Source organism: Pleurodeles waltl, chromosome 4_2 (genome assembly GCF_031143425.1).
Source record: "Pleurodeles waltl isolate 20211129_DDA chromosome 4_2, aPleWal1.hap1.20221129, whole genome shotgun sequence".
Classification (NCBI taxonomy): Eukaryota; Metazoa; Chordata; class Amphibia; order Caudata; family Salamandridae; genus Pleurodeles; species Pleurodeles waltl.
Window position 1 is genome coordinate 415,713,716 of NC_090443.1, and position 15,658 is coordinate 415,729,373.

A 15,658-nucleotide genomic window follows, 5' to 3' on the forward strand; every position below is an offset into this window, starting at 1 on the left:
TTATTTGATTCAGATTGGCCTTTTCTCATGTTGCATATTCTGTAAATGTTTGCGGTTGGATTCATCTGTCTTTCTTGATCTCCCATTTGCAGATGAGTATCGGATTAAACCCGTGGAGGAGGTCAAGTATATGAAAAATGGGGAAGGAGAGGAAGACCAGAAAATAGCTGCCAAGAACCAAGAGAACCTGGTAAGAGCTGCCAGCGATGTATTGACTTTAAAGCCCCACATTTCAGCTCACAAATGTACCTTGTATAGTTTTGCTGCCTTCATTGAAGTCATGGCCAGCAAACCTACGGAGTCGCTGGCATTACAAAGGAAGTTGATTGTCTTTCTGTTACACATACCATTCAGTGCTGGGAAATGGAACTTTGAAGCTCACCAAGTTGGAAGTTGTGTCTGTGATGGTTCATCACTCCTGTCCAGGAAAGCAGTTAAAAAGACTTGCTCGCTTATCCTTTAGTGTTTGCTTTTACTGTCAGTACGAAGTCTGAAAGTTTTTCTAGCTGAAAGTTGTACTTTACTGCAGTGATGGGCAATGTGAGGACCTGGTACTGGTGAGCGGAGGGAGGAGTTGGCATTGGTAAGCACTGTGAGGAAGTTGCGCTGCTTTGTTGTGTGGGAACGTAGGAACTGGTGGTTAGAATAGCACTGATGTGGATTGCTTGTAATGGCAGGGCACCTTATCCAGCACTTACCACTAATGCCACATCTGCAAAATAGAGCGCCCACGACCTAGAAGAGAGTCATTTCTCAGAACGCGCCCTACAAGAAACCACCATTAACCTCTGTGTGTATGAAGCAACCCTGAAAAGCACTTATGGCCTTGCGCATCACTTTGGGAGGTGGGTAGTGGGTTAGGATTCAGTGCCCATTTGTATTTGATCTCACATTGACATGTGCATGTTGTTTACAAATGGATGAATGTGGGTGCCATGAAGTGTTTTGCTTCTTCCCGCACACGATTGCCCCCCTATCGCCCCTCCTCCCCCGCCACCTCCCCCACTCCTCCCAACACTTCTCCAGCCTGGGGACAGCGCCAGACAGCTTTTTAATGTCCTGCCATATGGCGAGGCCTGCTTTTTAGTGCCAGCTCTGCTATTCTTCCGGCAAAAAGAGAAGAACACAAGATGCTCTTTAATCAGGTTTCACTGGGCCTGTGCCAGCTGTACTGACTGACTGACCCAAAAATAGGACTGCTCTTCTGCGCTGTGCCCAGGAGGACCCTCCGATTGGTTCCAAATGTATGCAAGGGAATTTGGGGATTTTGTGAGGTCCTGAGGCAGGGCTTTACATTGCTCTCCCTATAATACATTTTACACTCCTGAAATTAACTAAAAAATGTAAAAACAAAAGAACCTTGGAGGTTCAACCTCGTATCCTTTCATAGTCAAAAATGCCTTTATTATAGATTGTCTCAACAGTTGAGGTCCGCTGGTTGTTGTATGAAGGGCTTCATGATAGAGTGTTCCTTGTGAAATAAGCTAACGCAAAGTGTATATGTAACTTACATAAGGAAAAACATCGTTGATTACCAAGAATAGTTATGGTAGAAATGTGAATATCCGAGATAGGTTTTCAGGTTTTTATTGGTAATGTTAGTCTCCAAGTTTAGCGAGGCCCCTGAAGGCAACTTCATCTTGTGAGTATAATATCGAACATACAGGGAGTGCAGAATTATTAGGCAAGTTGTATTTTTGAGGATTAATTTTATTATTGAACAACAACCATGTTCTCAATGAACCCAAAAAACTCATTAATATCAAAGCTGAATATTTTTGGAAGTAGTTTTTAGTTTGTTTTTAGTTTTAGCTATGTTAGGGGGATATCTGTGTGTGCAGGTGACTATTACTGTGCATAATTATTAGGCAACTTAACAAAAAAACAAATATATACCCATTTCAATTATTTATTATTACCAGTGAAACCAATATAACATCTCAACATTCACAAATATACATTTCTGACATTCAAAAACAAAACAAAAACAAATCAGTGACCAATATAGCCACCTTTCTTTGCAAGGACACTCAAAAGCCTGCCATCCATGGATTCTGTCAGTGTTTTGATCTGTTCACCATCAACATTGCGTGCAGCAGCAACCACAGCCTCCCAGACACTGTTCAGAGAGGTGTACTGTTTTCCCTCCTTGTAAATCTCACATTTGATGATGGACCACAGGTTCTCAATGGGGTTCAGATCAGGTGAACAAGGAGGCCATGTCATTAGATTTCCTTCTTTTATACCCTTTCTTGCCAGCCACGCTGTGGAGTACTTGGACGCGTGTGATGGAGCATTGTCCTGCATGAGAATCATGTTTTTCTTGAAGGATGCAGACTTCTTCCTGTACCACTGCTTGAAGAAGGTGTCTTCCAGGAACTGGCAGTAGGACTGGGAGTTGAGCTTGACTCCATCCTCAACCCGAAAAGGCCCCACAAGCTCATCTTTGATGATACCAGCCCAAACCAGTACTCCACCTCCACCTTGCTGGCGTCTGAGTCGGACTGGAGCTCTCTGCCCTTTACCAATCCAGCCACGGGCCCATCCATCTGGCCCATCAAGACTCACTCTCATTTCATCAGTCCATAAAACCTTAGAAAAATCAGTCTTGAGATATTTCTTGGCCCAGTCTTGACGTTTCAGCTTGTGTGTCTTGTTCAGTGGTGGTCGTCTTTCAGCCTTTCTTACCTTGGCCATGTCTCTGAGTATTGCACACCTTGTGCTTTTGGGCACTCCAGTGATGTTGCAGCTCTGAAATATGGCCAAACTGGTGGCAAGTGGCATCGTGGCAGCTGCACGCTTGACTTTTCTCAGTTCATGGGCAGTTATTTTGCGCCTTGGTTTTTCCACACGCTTCTTGCTACCCTGTTGACTATTTTGAATGAAACGCTTGATTGTTCGATGATCACGCTTAAGAAGCTTTGCAATTTTAAGAGTGCTGCATCCCTCTGCAAGATATCTCACTATTTTTGACTTTTCTGAGCCTGTCAAGTCCTTCTTTTGACCCATTTTGCCAAAGGAAAGGAAGTTGCCTAATAATTATGCACACCTGATATAGGGTGTTGATGTCATTAGACCACACCCCTTCTCATTACAGAGATGCACATCAGCTAATATGCTTAATTGGTAGTAGGCTTTCGAGCCTATACAGCTGGAGTAAGACAACATGCATAAAGAGGATGATGTGGTCAAAATACTCATTTGCCTAATAATTCTGCACTCCCTGTAGTAGAAAAATAAATCAAAGTTAATCAGACTGGTGAGGCGAAGACTTCAAACGAACAGTAAGAAAAGGGATATAGTAAAACATTTACTTTCCATGCTTTTGAAGTTGCTCCTTTGGCTGGTGGCTTACATACGAAACGGAGACGCCCTGATAGCTATGTCTTCACCTCTGGATGGAAGGAGGAGAGGGAATTAGAAGAACAACTCTGTTGCAGAGAATCTCCTGGTACCTGCGTGTGGTTGTTGCACCACAGAAATTTCCGTTTTTGCTTACCAGCTCTAGACTTTGAGTGAAGGTAGTTGCTGTGCGGCTGTCCACGTGTGCAGGCCTCTTTGGGATGCAAGACTTTGCGTGGGACAGCATCGCCACCACTCGATAAGCATACTGCATGCACTGCGTGATTGTGATGCACAACTATGGCTTCACAAGCGGACGTTTGCTAGCACTATTGCCTTACTCAAGCATTTCATGCCACCGTTGCACAAAGACCCCATGCAGCGCTGGGCTTACCACAGTAAAGCTGTGTTCATGTCTCATGGAAGTGGTAGCAGCTGAAAACCAATGCAGCTGTAATATTGATGGTCACGTCAGCACCTTGCTGTATATTGTCCTTCCTTACATGTATTAACGGACTTTCAAAGCCATTAGTAATCTAACAATACATATGTTTCACTAGACGTGCATTTAATCGTCTATTTCTCATGAAGCTTTTTTCAGCACAAAAAATTTAACGCATGCACAGTAGCCAACTTAATAGTTGTCACTGGAACCACCTTGTTGGGATTTTTTCTCAGCGGTGTTTAGGGTCTTGGCCTGGATGCACTTACACTAAGACGTGGCATGAGTTGCTGGTCTCACCTTCCCAGAATGTATCGGCTCAGTTACCAGCACAAGCATTTGCAAAGCAAAAGGTCTCTCATTTACTTCAGTTGAAGCTATTGGCATTGTAAATGCATAACTGGACTTTTTTTGCCACATTAATTGGTCAACCCTGCCACATATTTTGGGCTCTTCTGCCACGTAATTCCAGTGGCCCTGCATATAACTAAAGGGCTAGTAGGCCTACTGCAATATTTTTTTAATGGGCCCTTAAAACACAAACTACTCCCAGGTGCAAAACATATTTACTTGGCAGTTGGTACAGGTTACATTGTCCGCACGCAATGAATAAATAATTGTGCTCCAAGAATGCATACTACTGGATCACTGTCCCTTCACTGCAGTCTGGGGAGTCAAACAAAACGCCCATGATTTTTCACACGCTTGAGGTGAGCCATCTCACATGATATTAATGATCCTTAGTTGGTCTTGAACTGAAATATTAGTTATAAAATATTGACCATTGCACAGCATAATCAGCTGTAAGCTCTCCTCGAGGTTAGTTTTATAAATGCATGCACACACAGCTCAAGCTTCACAGACTCAAACGTGTGTAGTTCATCTAGTCTGGTATTGCTTTGTATTCGCAGCTTGTATCACGGTATAAAAATAAAACTACACATCCCAGAATGCAAAGCAGAAACATAAACTAAATGAGAGAATAACACATTGAACTAGGGAGCTGGACATCTCTGTGAATACTACTCCAAGGGCTGGTTTCCAGCTTGTTTCACATAATTTAAAAAAAAACTACAAGTCCCATAATGCAAAGCATAAACTAAATGAGCAATTTGAACTAGGGAGCTGGGCAACTCTACAAATACTACTCAAGGGGTTGGCTTCCAACTTTACGATATTACAGTTGGAAGCCTTCTAGAATAGTAGTGTATTGTAGTAAAAACACGGCAAAGCCAGGATTTCAGCACCTTACCCGACTGTTTTCATCACGGACTGGAGCTACAGCTCATGAGCTGGGGTTGGCTGCCTGCACAGGGTTTGGAAGCGGCCGCAGTGCACACATTTCAAAGGTATTTATTAAGGAGTTCAGTAAAGTTGTAATATTGTGCTCAAACAAATAACTCCTTATTCATGGAGGCCCAAAAAAATAAACATCTTCAAAGCAGAAAATAGCTTTAAAGCTATGCAGTAACACGACTGCTGCATATAAATTTTAAAGCACTAAATATTGAGACAATATAACTTTAAAGCTATATATTCCATGTCCAGCCACCATTAGCCCCTTCAGCTTACCTTTACAGCTGTTTTTTTTTTCTTTTTGTTTCCCCCCCATTTGTGACGTCTAGCGCACAGGCCCTTTGACCTGTTGTAAGTATTGTGGGCTTTTAACCACACACCATGTCGCACCGATAACTTTCACTCGTTCGTGGGCTTGCCTTTCAAAAATCCCTTGATGTCATTGGTAATTGCTTTTTGTTTGTCCCGCATTGAGGTTGTTTTTTTCATGCCTTGCAGATTGCCCCTGTTATATGGATTACTGCAGGATTGCCGATATAATTTTGCATGGGTGAGCTATTTTCTTTGCCTCTCCCCTTCATGCTGCATGGTGGCCACGGCGCTCACAGCGTGAGCAGGCACAACCGTGTGAACTCAATCAGTGGTATTGGAGCGCTGGCCACATTGTTCACAGTTACCGAATCAGAGTAATTTCTTGGGCTCTCGCCTTAAAACACTTTAAATTGGTAAATGCTTTACGTAAAACGGAAATCGTCAAAGCTAAAGCTTCTCACCCGGCACAGTGGAAAAGCCGATACTACAATATTCACAATAGCCACTGCACACGGGAAACAAATCCCATAATGCTTTGCAGGGCATTACTTTTACAAAACATTTTTGCTCATAAGTCAGCCTGTGGTGGTCCTAGGACAATGGACCACCACCAAAATGTTTACGTCAACATGTTCTTTCTCTCTACATCATCTTTGGGTCCCCACTAGTTTAATGGGGGCCCCAAAATAATAACCCTCCCCACCATTCAGTGTCTGTTTAAGCTCTCTAATGGCTTTGAACTTTTGTTTTATAGCTGAGACTAGAAATGTTTAAGCATTACCATATTAATGGAATAATTGTGAAAAATTTCTGAGGGGGGCCTGATTATTTTTTTTTTTTACTTGGGGGGGGGGGGGGCACAGCATTAAAAAAAAAATTTAAAAACACTGCTATAGGGGCTCAATATATGGTTACACTCCATTACTTTCTCCCATTCCTTTTTCATGTGGTTATGCTCCCTAAGGGCAGACTGTATGGTTACATGACCATGTTTCTTCCAAATGCTATTTTGCTCTGGGGGCTGTTCTGAGCATTGCAGTCAACATACTATAATATTTGCGGCATGAAAACTCGCCCCAAAATGCCCTGCAGGGCATTACTTTTACAAAACATTTTTGCTTATAACTCAGCCTGTGGTGAGCCTAGGAAAATGGGTCCACCTTCAAAATGCTGTTTCTGTCTACATCATCTCTGGGTCCCCACATTAGGTTAGTGGGGACCCCAAAATAATAACCCCGCCCACCATTGTGTCTTTTAAGCTTTCTCATGACTGGAACTTTTGTTTTACAGCTGGGGGAAGATTTGTTTTAAAGGCCTTGTTTGTAATAATATTGCAGTAGGCCTGCTAGCCCTAAAATGCCCTCTAGAGGCTAGGTATATGGTCACATTGCATTACTTTCTCTTTTTTTTCACTGGGTTATCCCCTTTAGGGGCTAACAATATTATTACATGACCATGTTTCTTACAAATGATATTTTTACTATGACTCCTCTAGGGGCTGTTTTGAGCATTACAATCTAATGCCAAAAGTTTATTTCTGATCATAATTGTATATGTTTTAATGACCTCTCCTTATTACAATTATGTCCATAATTCAGGACAGTTTAACATCCTTATTACACCATGACTGTTTGTACACTCTTCATATGTTTGGGTGACCCTTCTAGTTTATTTCTCCTCTGTGGCTGCCTTGTGTATGTTTTGGGGAATTGTGTAAGCCAGCCATGAACTCTGATGGTGGGGTGATGAAGGTTGTGTTGTATTTGAATTAGCAGTGCAGAATTAAATTAGGATGCTAAATGACAACATTTTCATTTTTATGCTGCAGATAGAGGAAGAAGGTAAATGGAAGTGCTTTAGTTAAATGCTGGGCCACTGGAATTTTATGGCAGGATAAGATGGAATTATGAGGCAGGGTTCACCACTTTGTGGCACAAAAAGTCCAGTTATGAATTTACAATGCCAGTAGCTCTAACTCAAGCAGATGCAAGACCTATTGCATATGCTTGCTCTGTTTAGAGTGCATCTAATGTAAAAATGTAAAAATAGCTCTGGTGATTAATTTTCTTTTTGGAGAGAGAATGTACTTTTGTCTAGTGGAAGCTTTGAGTCATCATAATGTAGCACAGGGGGTAAATGTGCCTGCTGCAAAGAATGTGTGCTAGGCAAATCACAAAGTGTATATAATGTAAAAATAACTCTGGCGATTAATGTTCTTTTTGGAGAGAGAACATATTTTTGTCTAAGGAAAGCTTGGACTCATAAGGTAGCTCATAGGGTTAGTGTTCCTGCTACAAGGACTAGGCAGATCACAAAGTTCATGTCACGTAAAAATGTCAAAATAACTCTGGCGATCAATATTCTTTCTAGAGAGACAATGTACTTTTGTCTAGTGGAAGTTTGTAGTCATTATAAGGTAGCGCAGAAGGTTAATTTGCCTGCTGCAAAGAACTTGTATCAAGCAGATCTGAGTGCATGTAATGCAAAAATGTTAAAATAACTCTGGCGATTTTCTGGAGAGAGAACATCTTTGTTTTTCCTCCTCCGGTTCACATCTTGACTATAAAGCCACTCAAGGGCTCTGCTATCTGTCCTGGTGGCCCTTTGTTTCGTCCATGCTCCCTACCCCCTGCCTCTGACTCCAGACTCCTCATTTTCCACACTGGACATAGTGACATCCGCCTACAGCTTGCCTGGGCATGACTGCGATGGTGCTTCCAACACACCTCAGGACCTGGAAAGAAAATGCTTTCTGATGTGCATGGAAGCGCTTGCGCTTATAAAAAACAAATACATTGATATTTACCATACATTATTCACGAAGGTAATCCGGTAACCTTCAGATCACGCAAATAAAAGCCAAAAGCAAAAATGAAATGACTCTTATTAGGTAACAGTGTAAACAATGTGAACAGCGCTCCAATACCACTGATCGAGTTCGTGATCTGTGCGCCATGGAGCAGAGACAACAAAAAAAGTAGTGCACCCACGCTAAAGTATATATATATATCAGCAATTGTGCAATAATCTATGTAACAGGGTTAATCTGCAAGGTGGTAAAAAAAACGCCCCAAGGTAGGACAAACGTAAAGTATTTACCAATGACATCAAAGGATTTTTTAAAGGCAAGCCCACAAATGAATGAAAATGATGGGCGTGAGGCGGGCGTGTTTAAAAGCCCACAATACTTACAATAGGTCAATGCGCTTGCACGCTTGACCTAAAATTGCAGTACAAAGGATGGAGCTAATTGGCCTAGCAATGCTAGATGCTCAAGTCCAGTCTCCTGAAGAATGAAGGTGTATGAAGTTCAAGTATAGTTTCCATTAAATGTGGAAAAAGTCTTACTCCTCATAAAGGCACCAAAAAACCCAAGAGTCAATCTGGTGAAAGATGAGATTTAGCTCATGATTATGGGGACTTAACCAGAAAAGACCATCACTCTTGAGTTTTGCCATAGGGGCACACTCTGGCTGGTAAAAGTCCTAGGACCTGCAACTAGTTCACAATAATGGCCTGAAGATTTCATGTTGGGAGAGAAGATAAATGTCATGAAAGGATTTTTCTTTGTAATGGGATTTGTGGATCGTAGATAAATTAGTTTAGTTTCACTGACTTGGATGACCCAAACCAAGGTGAAGGAATCACATTTTCATTTATGATTCAGTAGGTGACCACATGCATGGTCACACTACCACTCAGGCTGCCCAAACGATAGAGCTCCCACTCCAGATCAGAGGGATTGTGGCTTAATCTTTCTGGAAAGACACTGAAAAGGCGGTATTAAATTATAAATGCCTCCTTAGAGAAGTCTGTAGATCATGCTTTACATTGCTGTGGCGATGTCTACTTCAAAAACTAGTTTGGAGAATAGTATAGGAAACAATCTGAATGTGAACAGGCACATTTTCAGGAGCAGGAGAGCTGCTTCAGCCAAGAAGGGCATGGCAGCTGCCCAGTTTGAGATGTGTACGGAGGCAAGGAGAACTATAAGAAATTGCATTTACTTTTCTTTGTGACGTGATATCACCGACATTAATTTCTGACGTGTGAAAAACATGAAAATAAGATCCGGGCATAATTAAACGCATACTACTTAATGAAGTTTGGAATGTAAACCTAGCTGGGCAGGTTTTTTTTTTTTTATTGCAGAGGAAAGTTTTGGACCACAATAAACATATTTAACAACAGCAACGTAAAAGTTCGACCAGAAATGTTGCATCTAGCTTATGTGATAGTTAGGCGGTCCAGTAAATTTAGATTATTTACATATACAGTGACCTTAACAAATTGGTCAGGAATAAATACGCCAATACCTGGAAATAATTGCCAAAGGCAGCATGTTGCAGAGAGGCATTAAAACTTTGCCAAACTAAGGACAGCTGTTTCTGTGGTATGCTACTTAAGCTCAACAATATGTTGTTTTCCGATATCCTTAAAACAACAAGCAGAGGCGACAGTTCAGGGCATGGCATTATTCACGAATTCCAAATCGGAATGAATTGCAGCACTTTAAATTGATCGCTGCTTCTTTCATAGGAAGCTTGCGCAGGCTCACAGAATCCTGATAGTGACTGGGATTGGGTGTTGTAAAAATGTGTGCTGAAGTCTTCTGATCAAATAACGAAAATGGGGCATTTCCGTACAAATTTACCTGAAAAGGCTACGGGCATAACTGGTGTTGGCGAAAAAAACGTGACTCTTAATTATGGATACTGAGTAGATGTACCGGTTAGTTATTTTCAGACATGCTAAATGTTGGCAAGGAAAGGTCAGGGTTGAATGATCATAAACCATTTTGAAAATATTTGACAGTAGATCGAACTATAGTGGTTCCAATAAGCCAATACCTTTAAACTGAAGGTGACATTTGCGCGGCACGCACTACAGACATTTCTCTAGGCCCTTTTACAGCCGCCTGTGAGGCCCTTTCATTTAACTTTCTATCCTCTGCATAGCTACAGTTACCTACTTCTCAAACATAGAATCTGCAACAAAATGAGCACATTAAAAGAATTGGGGAAAAAAAGATTTCGAATAATGAAGTCAGAACCAAAAAGTACATTCTGACTAGTAGGAGGCAGGAGCTAAATAAGGCCAGGCAGGGTGAGTTATCTAATAGAAACAAAGTCCGAAAAGCAGTTCAGGAACCCCATAAGACAGAGCAGGCCTAGTTGACACAGTCTAGAAGAATTGTGGATCATGGGTCTAAGGACAAACACGTTTTTGTGTGTGCTTGTAATGCCTCTGCCCCTTTAAGGCATCACGCCCGTAGCTGCTGGGAAATGTAGTTTGTAAATGGATGGCACATACGTTACCTTTTCCTAGTACAGAGAGTTGTAGGCACCAGGAGTGCGTCACTAACTGTGTTATTTTATTGCTTTTTCCCCTAAACTGGCTTTTGCTCTCCATATTCATGCTACATGGCAGGACCAAGCAGCAGCTTTCTACAATTGCTTTGCATTATGTGGCAGTGTACGCTGTGGGAATAGAGAAAGATCTTTTGAGGCTGATTCCTAAAGTTTGTGTCAGAGGCAGACTCCTCTGAGACTTAACAAGCATAAACATTACTATGAAAAGTTTTGATCATTTAGGCCTGCGGCAAGGTGATGCCAATGCTATCTACGGTAATTTAAACTTTATTATTTTGCATTTCTGCAGTTCTGACTGCCATTGTGATTGCATTGTAGTGCCATCACTGCACCCTTTTGTGGGGGTCCTGTGTTTTGTAGTGCCTGTTTTGTTATATGTGGTTAATGGAGAGTTTATTAAGTTTTAGATAGGGTTGAGGTAATGTGATAGTAAAGTGAGTTTGATCTTAGAAGATCTTTTGTGCTGTTTTTGTGCATCATAGGTTTTGTCTCGATTGGGGTAATTTGTCACTTATTCAGCTCTAGTGTGGTGTTTCTTGTATTTATCTATCACAATTCGGCCCAGTGTCTTGTACGCCCTTTTCTAGGGCAGTTAATATTGTTTTCTACTTTTAAATGACAGTGTTTGCTTTTGGCGCTTGACCCGCTGAAAGGTATTGTTATGCAGTGTTTCCTGCGTGCTGCTGCATTAACTTTTGACTACTTTTTCCAGTGTGTTTGTAGGGTGTAAGTTAGTGTAGTGCATGACGGCTTTGTCTGGGGTGGTGATGTGTTTATGATGGCAAGAGAGTTTTGTGTGGAGTGTGCTGTATGCTAAGACCAATGCATAACTGTCAACTCACCTGCATTAGGCCAATATCACCTTTTTACTTCTGTTCATTTGTTTGACAAACTGCATAGACGTAAATGATCAACAAGGTGATGGATGGAGTGCTTCAATTAATCACAACCACTGGCAGTCACTGATGCCCCATTCCAGTCTGTCGTTTTTCAGACAGTGTGCCACTCTGCAGTAAAACCCGCCTTATGCAAATCAGTACCAACCCTGCTCCTGATCCGAACAGACCATCCTGAACTGCCAGGTGAGGTCCTCTCCAGGCGGACTACAATCAACTCCAGACCGGTTTCACCCTAATTGGGGCTCATCAGTAGGTTGTATCTAGAGTCCTATGCACAGTGAGCATGGAACCCACATCTGGGCATACCTGTCACACTTAGGGCATCACCTGCAACTACAAGAAACTGATGGATGGAATGCTTGAAGTAGTCTCAGCCATTGGTAATTGATCAGGGCCACATTTTACTAATTTATGTTTTGCCCGCCATGCCACTCTAGACAAAGACCAATCTTATGGAAATCATTGCCCACTCTGCTCATCATGGGAACAGTCTGTCCTGAACTGCCAGGTGAGGCTTCCTCCAGAAGGGACCACAAGCAACCCCAGACCAGTTTCGCCCTCCTTGGGTCCCGTAATCAGAGTGCTACTGGAATCGGGCTGTACCAGACTGACAAGCCCCAATCAAGGAGATTCATGTCTTGGGTTGCTTGTGTTCTGGTTCAGGGAGGACTCGACCTGGCAGTTCAGGTTGAACTGTTCTTACAGGAGGAGCGTCAAGACTGATTTGCAGATGGGTGGGTCCAGACTCAGGTGGCATGGTGAATAAAAGAACAGTGGGTTGGAAAGCCACCCCGAGTAAAGACTGCCAGTGGGTAAACTTATTGAAAGCATTTCTCCCATCAACGTTTGTGTATTTTTGATGCAGTGCCTGAAGTGGCCAATAATATGCCCAAATGTGGGTCCCATGCTTATTGTGCCACTGGGATCAAGCTGCACCTAACTGACCAACCCCAATCAGGGTGAAACCAGTCTTGGGTTGCTTGTGTACTGGTTCCTGGAGGATCTGGCGTGGCACTTCGGGCTCAACTGTTCCTATTGGAGCAGGGTCAAGACTAATTTGCATATGTCTGGGTTGAAACTGAGGTTTCTAAGCATTCACAATGATATACCCACTCTGTAATCTGGTGACATTGAGTTGATGCCTTAATTGTTCGTGGACTTTGTGACTGCTTGGTTGACTTAGGCAGCCCTTATGTACCTCCACACATGGAAAAAAAACACATAATGAAGATTTGCTTTAAAGTGCTAACTTCTATGTATTTGAGTATTGCAGCTCTGATGGACTTTGCTCCCACTGGGACACTACCCATGCCTTCCCGTAATATTTGGTGAACAGATCTAAATCGAAATATAGGTCTAAGTAAATTGAAAATATTTTTTTTTGAAAGTGTAGACTGTTCTGCTGTATAATTTGAAGAAAATCTTGTTTGCAACTTTTTTAGACTGAGAATTCCCCATGTTGAGAAACTGATGCAAAATCATTTATCGATACATTAGGTATAAAGAGAGGTTCCGTCACAGGTATGAAAATAATAGTTCCTCCTGCTTACAAAAGTGTATTGTTAAGAAGCTTTCTTGGACTGTGGATCTACAGTAGATCTTAACTTGGCTCAAAAAGAAGTGCCCAATTCACAAAATAGTCATGAATCCTGGGATACATAAGACAATCTGACGTGGTCAGTGAACTGCTGTGCCTCCACATAGCTCCACCAGTAAGTGGAAGCCCGTTCTGACTTGAACTCTGACCTCGTCAGATGTTTGAGGCCCCCCCCACCCCCTCAGGCTTCTGCCCGCGCCTCATCCCTGGTGTCTAGTGGGAGAGCTCTGCTCTTCTGCTCGGCTGCCATCTGCCTCTTTTCTCCGTCCTCTCTCCTCGTTTTTATCTGAGTGTGCTATTTTAATTGTGCCTTTCGCTTCTGCGCTTTCCTCTATCTTTTTCCTCGCTTTGTCTTGTTTTTCCTATCATTCACGCTTCTCTCTGTCTCTCTTCTCTGTCCCCGCCGCTGCTGCCCCGCCCCCTTTTTTGCGTCGTTTCCCACTCCCGCCTCCCAGCTGTCCTCTCCTCCCCTCCACTTAATGGTGAGTGCTGGTGTGTGGCTGTGCCGCTAGCGCGCCAACGGCAAGCCCATCTGCGCCCGACCGCAACCAGTGGCAGCACCCCTGGACATCCCGGCCACCACTGCTACTCGTAGGCAGCACTCATTGCACTCAAACCAGGACATAACAACAACTATAAACAGGTAACACCAAGGGACCCTTCACCTGTCGCCACTGCAAATTCACCAGCCTCCGTCATTCAAGGCTACCCCGGAAGACCCACAAAACAGAACATAACCTCAGATGTATCCTGATCAACACTCGCTCCATCCACAGGCATGCCATCGAACTCTGGAACCTCATCGACACCACATCCCTGGACGTCGCCTTCCTCACAGAAACCTGGCTTAACCCCTCTTTGGCTCCAGACATTGCCATCCCAGACGGCTACAAGATCATCCACAAAGACCGCACGTACCGCTCTGGGAGAGCATCACCATCGTCCACAAAGAGTCCCTATGCCTCTCCACCAGCACCGAAGACTCCACAACAAACATGGAACTCCTCCACTTCCAGATTGGAACCAACCCTAACACCACTCTGCGAGGCACCCTCATCTACAGGCTGCCGGGCCCCCCGCCCCATTCTGCGACACCATCGCTGACATCGCCGCCACCCACACGCTCGCTTACAAGGACTACATACTCCTCTGGGACCTCAATTTCCACCTGGAGAATTCCAATGATGATAACTCCACGACGCTGCTCGAAAACCTCACCAACCTCAGACTCAAGCAACTCATGACCTCGCCTACCCACTCCGCCGGGGACACACTTGACCCCATCTTCACTGCCAGGAACCACATCTCCATCAGCCACATCACCGAACTCCAATGGACCGACCACCACTGTATCCACTTCACTTTCAGCAAATCCCAGGACCGACACATCGCTCACCTATCACCCCACAGGAGCTTGAACAAGATAACCAAGGACCAGCTACTCACTAGCCTCAACAATTCACCCTCCCCCCTAGACAACCTCGACACTAACATAGCTGCCCCGGACATCATCAACTGGATCTCAGACTGCGTCAACACCTTACCCCTCATCAACAAATCCTCCAACAGATGCTCAGAAAGGAAAGCCAACTAGTTTACCCCAGCCCTCAAAGGAGTCCAAACAAAACTGCAGATGCCTCGAAAGGAAATGGCGCACCAACAAGACCCCCACCAAACACGAAGCCTTCAAAAAAGCCTTAAACACACACCACCAACTCATCAGAACCACCAAGAGAAACGCCTTCTAGGAACGCATCAGCAACAACGCACACAACTGCAAAGAGCTCTTTGCGATCATCAGCAAACTGACCAACCCCAGAGCGAACTCTATGGACATCTACCCCTCACAAGAACTCTGCGACAACCTCTCCACCTACCTCCACTGTAAGATAGCAGACATCTACGACAGCTTCCCGACCCAGGACCATCCCACACCCAACACAGTGATAGCCACCACCAAAGCTCCTCCAAACCCCCCACCAACTACTCTGCTGGGCCAACATCTACGAAGAGGAAACCCTCAACATCACTAACTCCATCCACTCCGGCTTTCCCTCCAATCCCTGCCCCCACCACATCTTCAACAAAGCATGCAGCACCATCGCACCCAAGCTCCAGCACATCATCAATGGCTCCTTCGAAACCGCCACCTTCCCAGAAATCTGGAAACCTGCTGAAATCAAGCCCATACTGAAGAAACGAATCGCAGACCCAGGCGACCTTAAGAACTTCTGACCCATCTCTCTACTTCCCTTCCCAGCCAAGGTCATCGAAAAGGCTGTCAACAGACAACACACCAAACACATCGAACTCTACAACAGTCTTGACCCCTCTCAGTCAGGCCTCCGGAGCAACCACAGCACCGAAACCGCCCTCCTCGCCACCACAGATGACATTC

At 43.8% G+C, this 15,658-nt stretch overlaps 1 protein-coding gene across 6 annotated transcripts in view; it reads left to right on the plus strand.

The window, feature by feature from the left end:
* C4_2H1orf21 (chromosome 4_2 C1orf21 homolog) overlaps positions 1 to 15,658 on the plus strand; it is a 316,947-nt gene that overhangs the window by 156,316 nt on the left and 144,973 nt on the right. For all 6 annotated transcript variants that reach the window (XM_069231634.1, XM_069231635.1, XM_069231636.1 and 3 more), the window contains one exon: positions 93 to 190. In XM_069231634.1, coding sequence (XP_069087735.1) covers positions 93 to 190 — 98 coding nt within the window. The remainder of the gene's footprint in view (positions 1 to 92; positions 191 to 15,658) is intronic.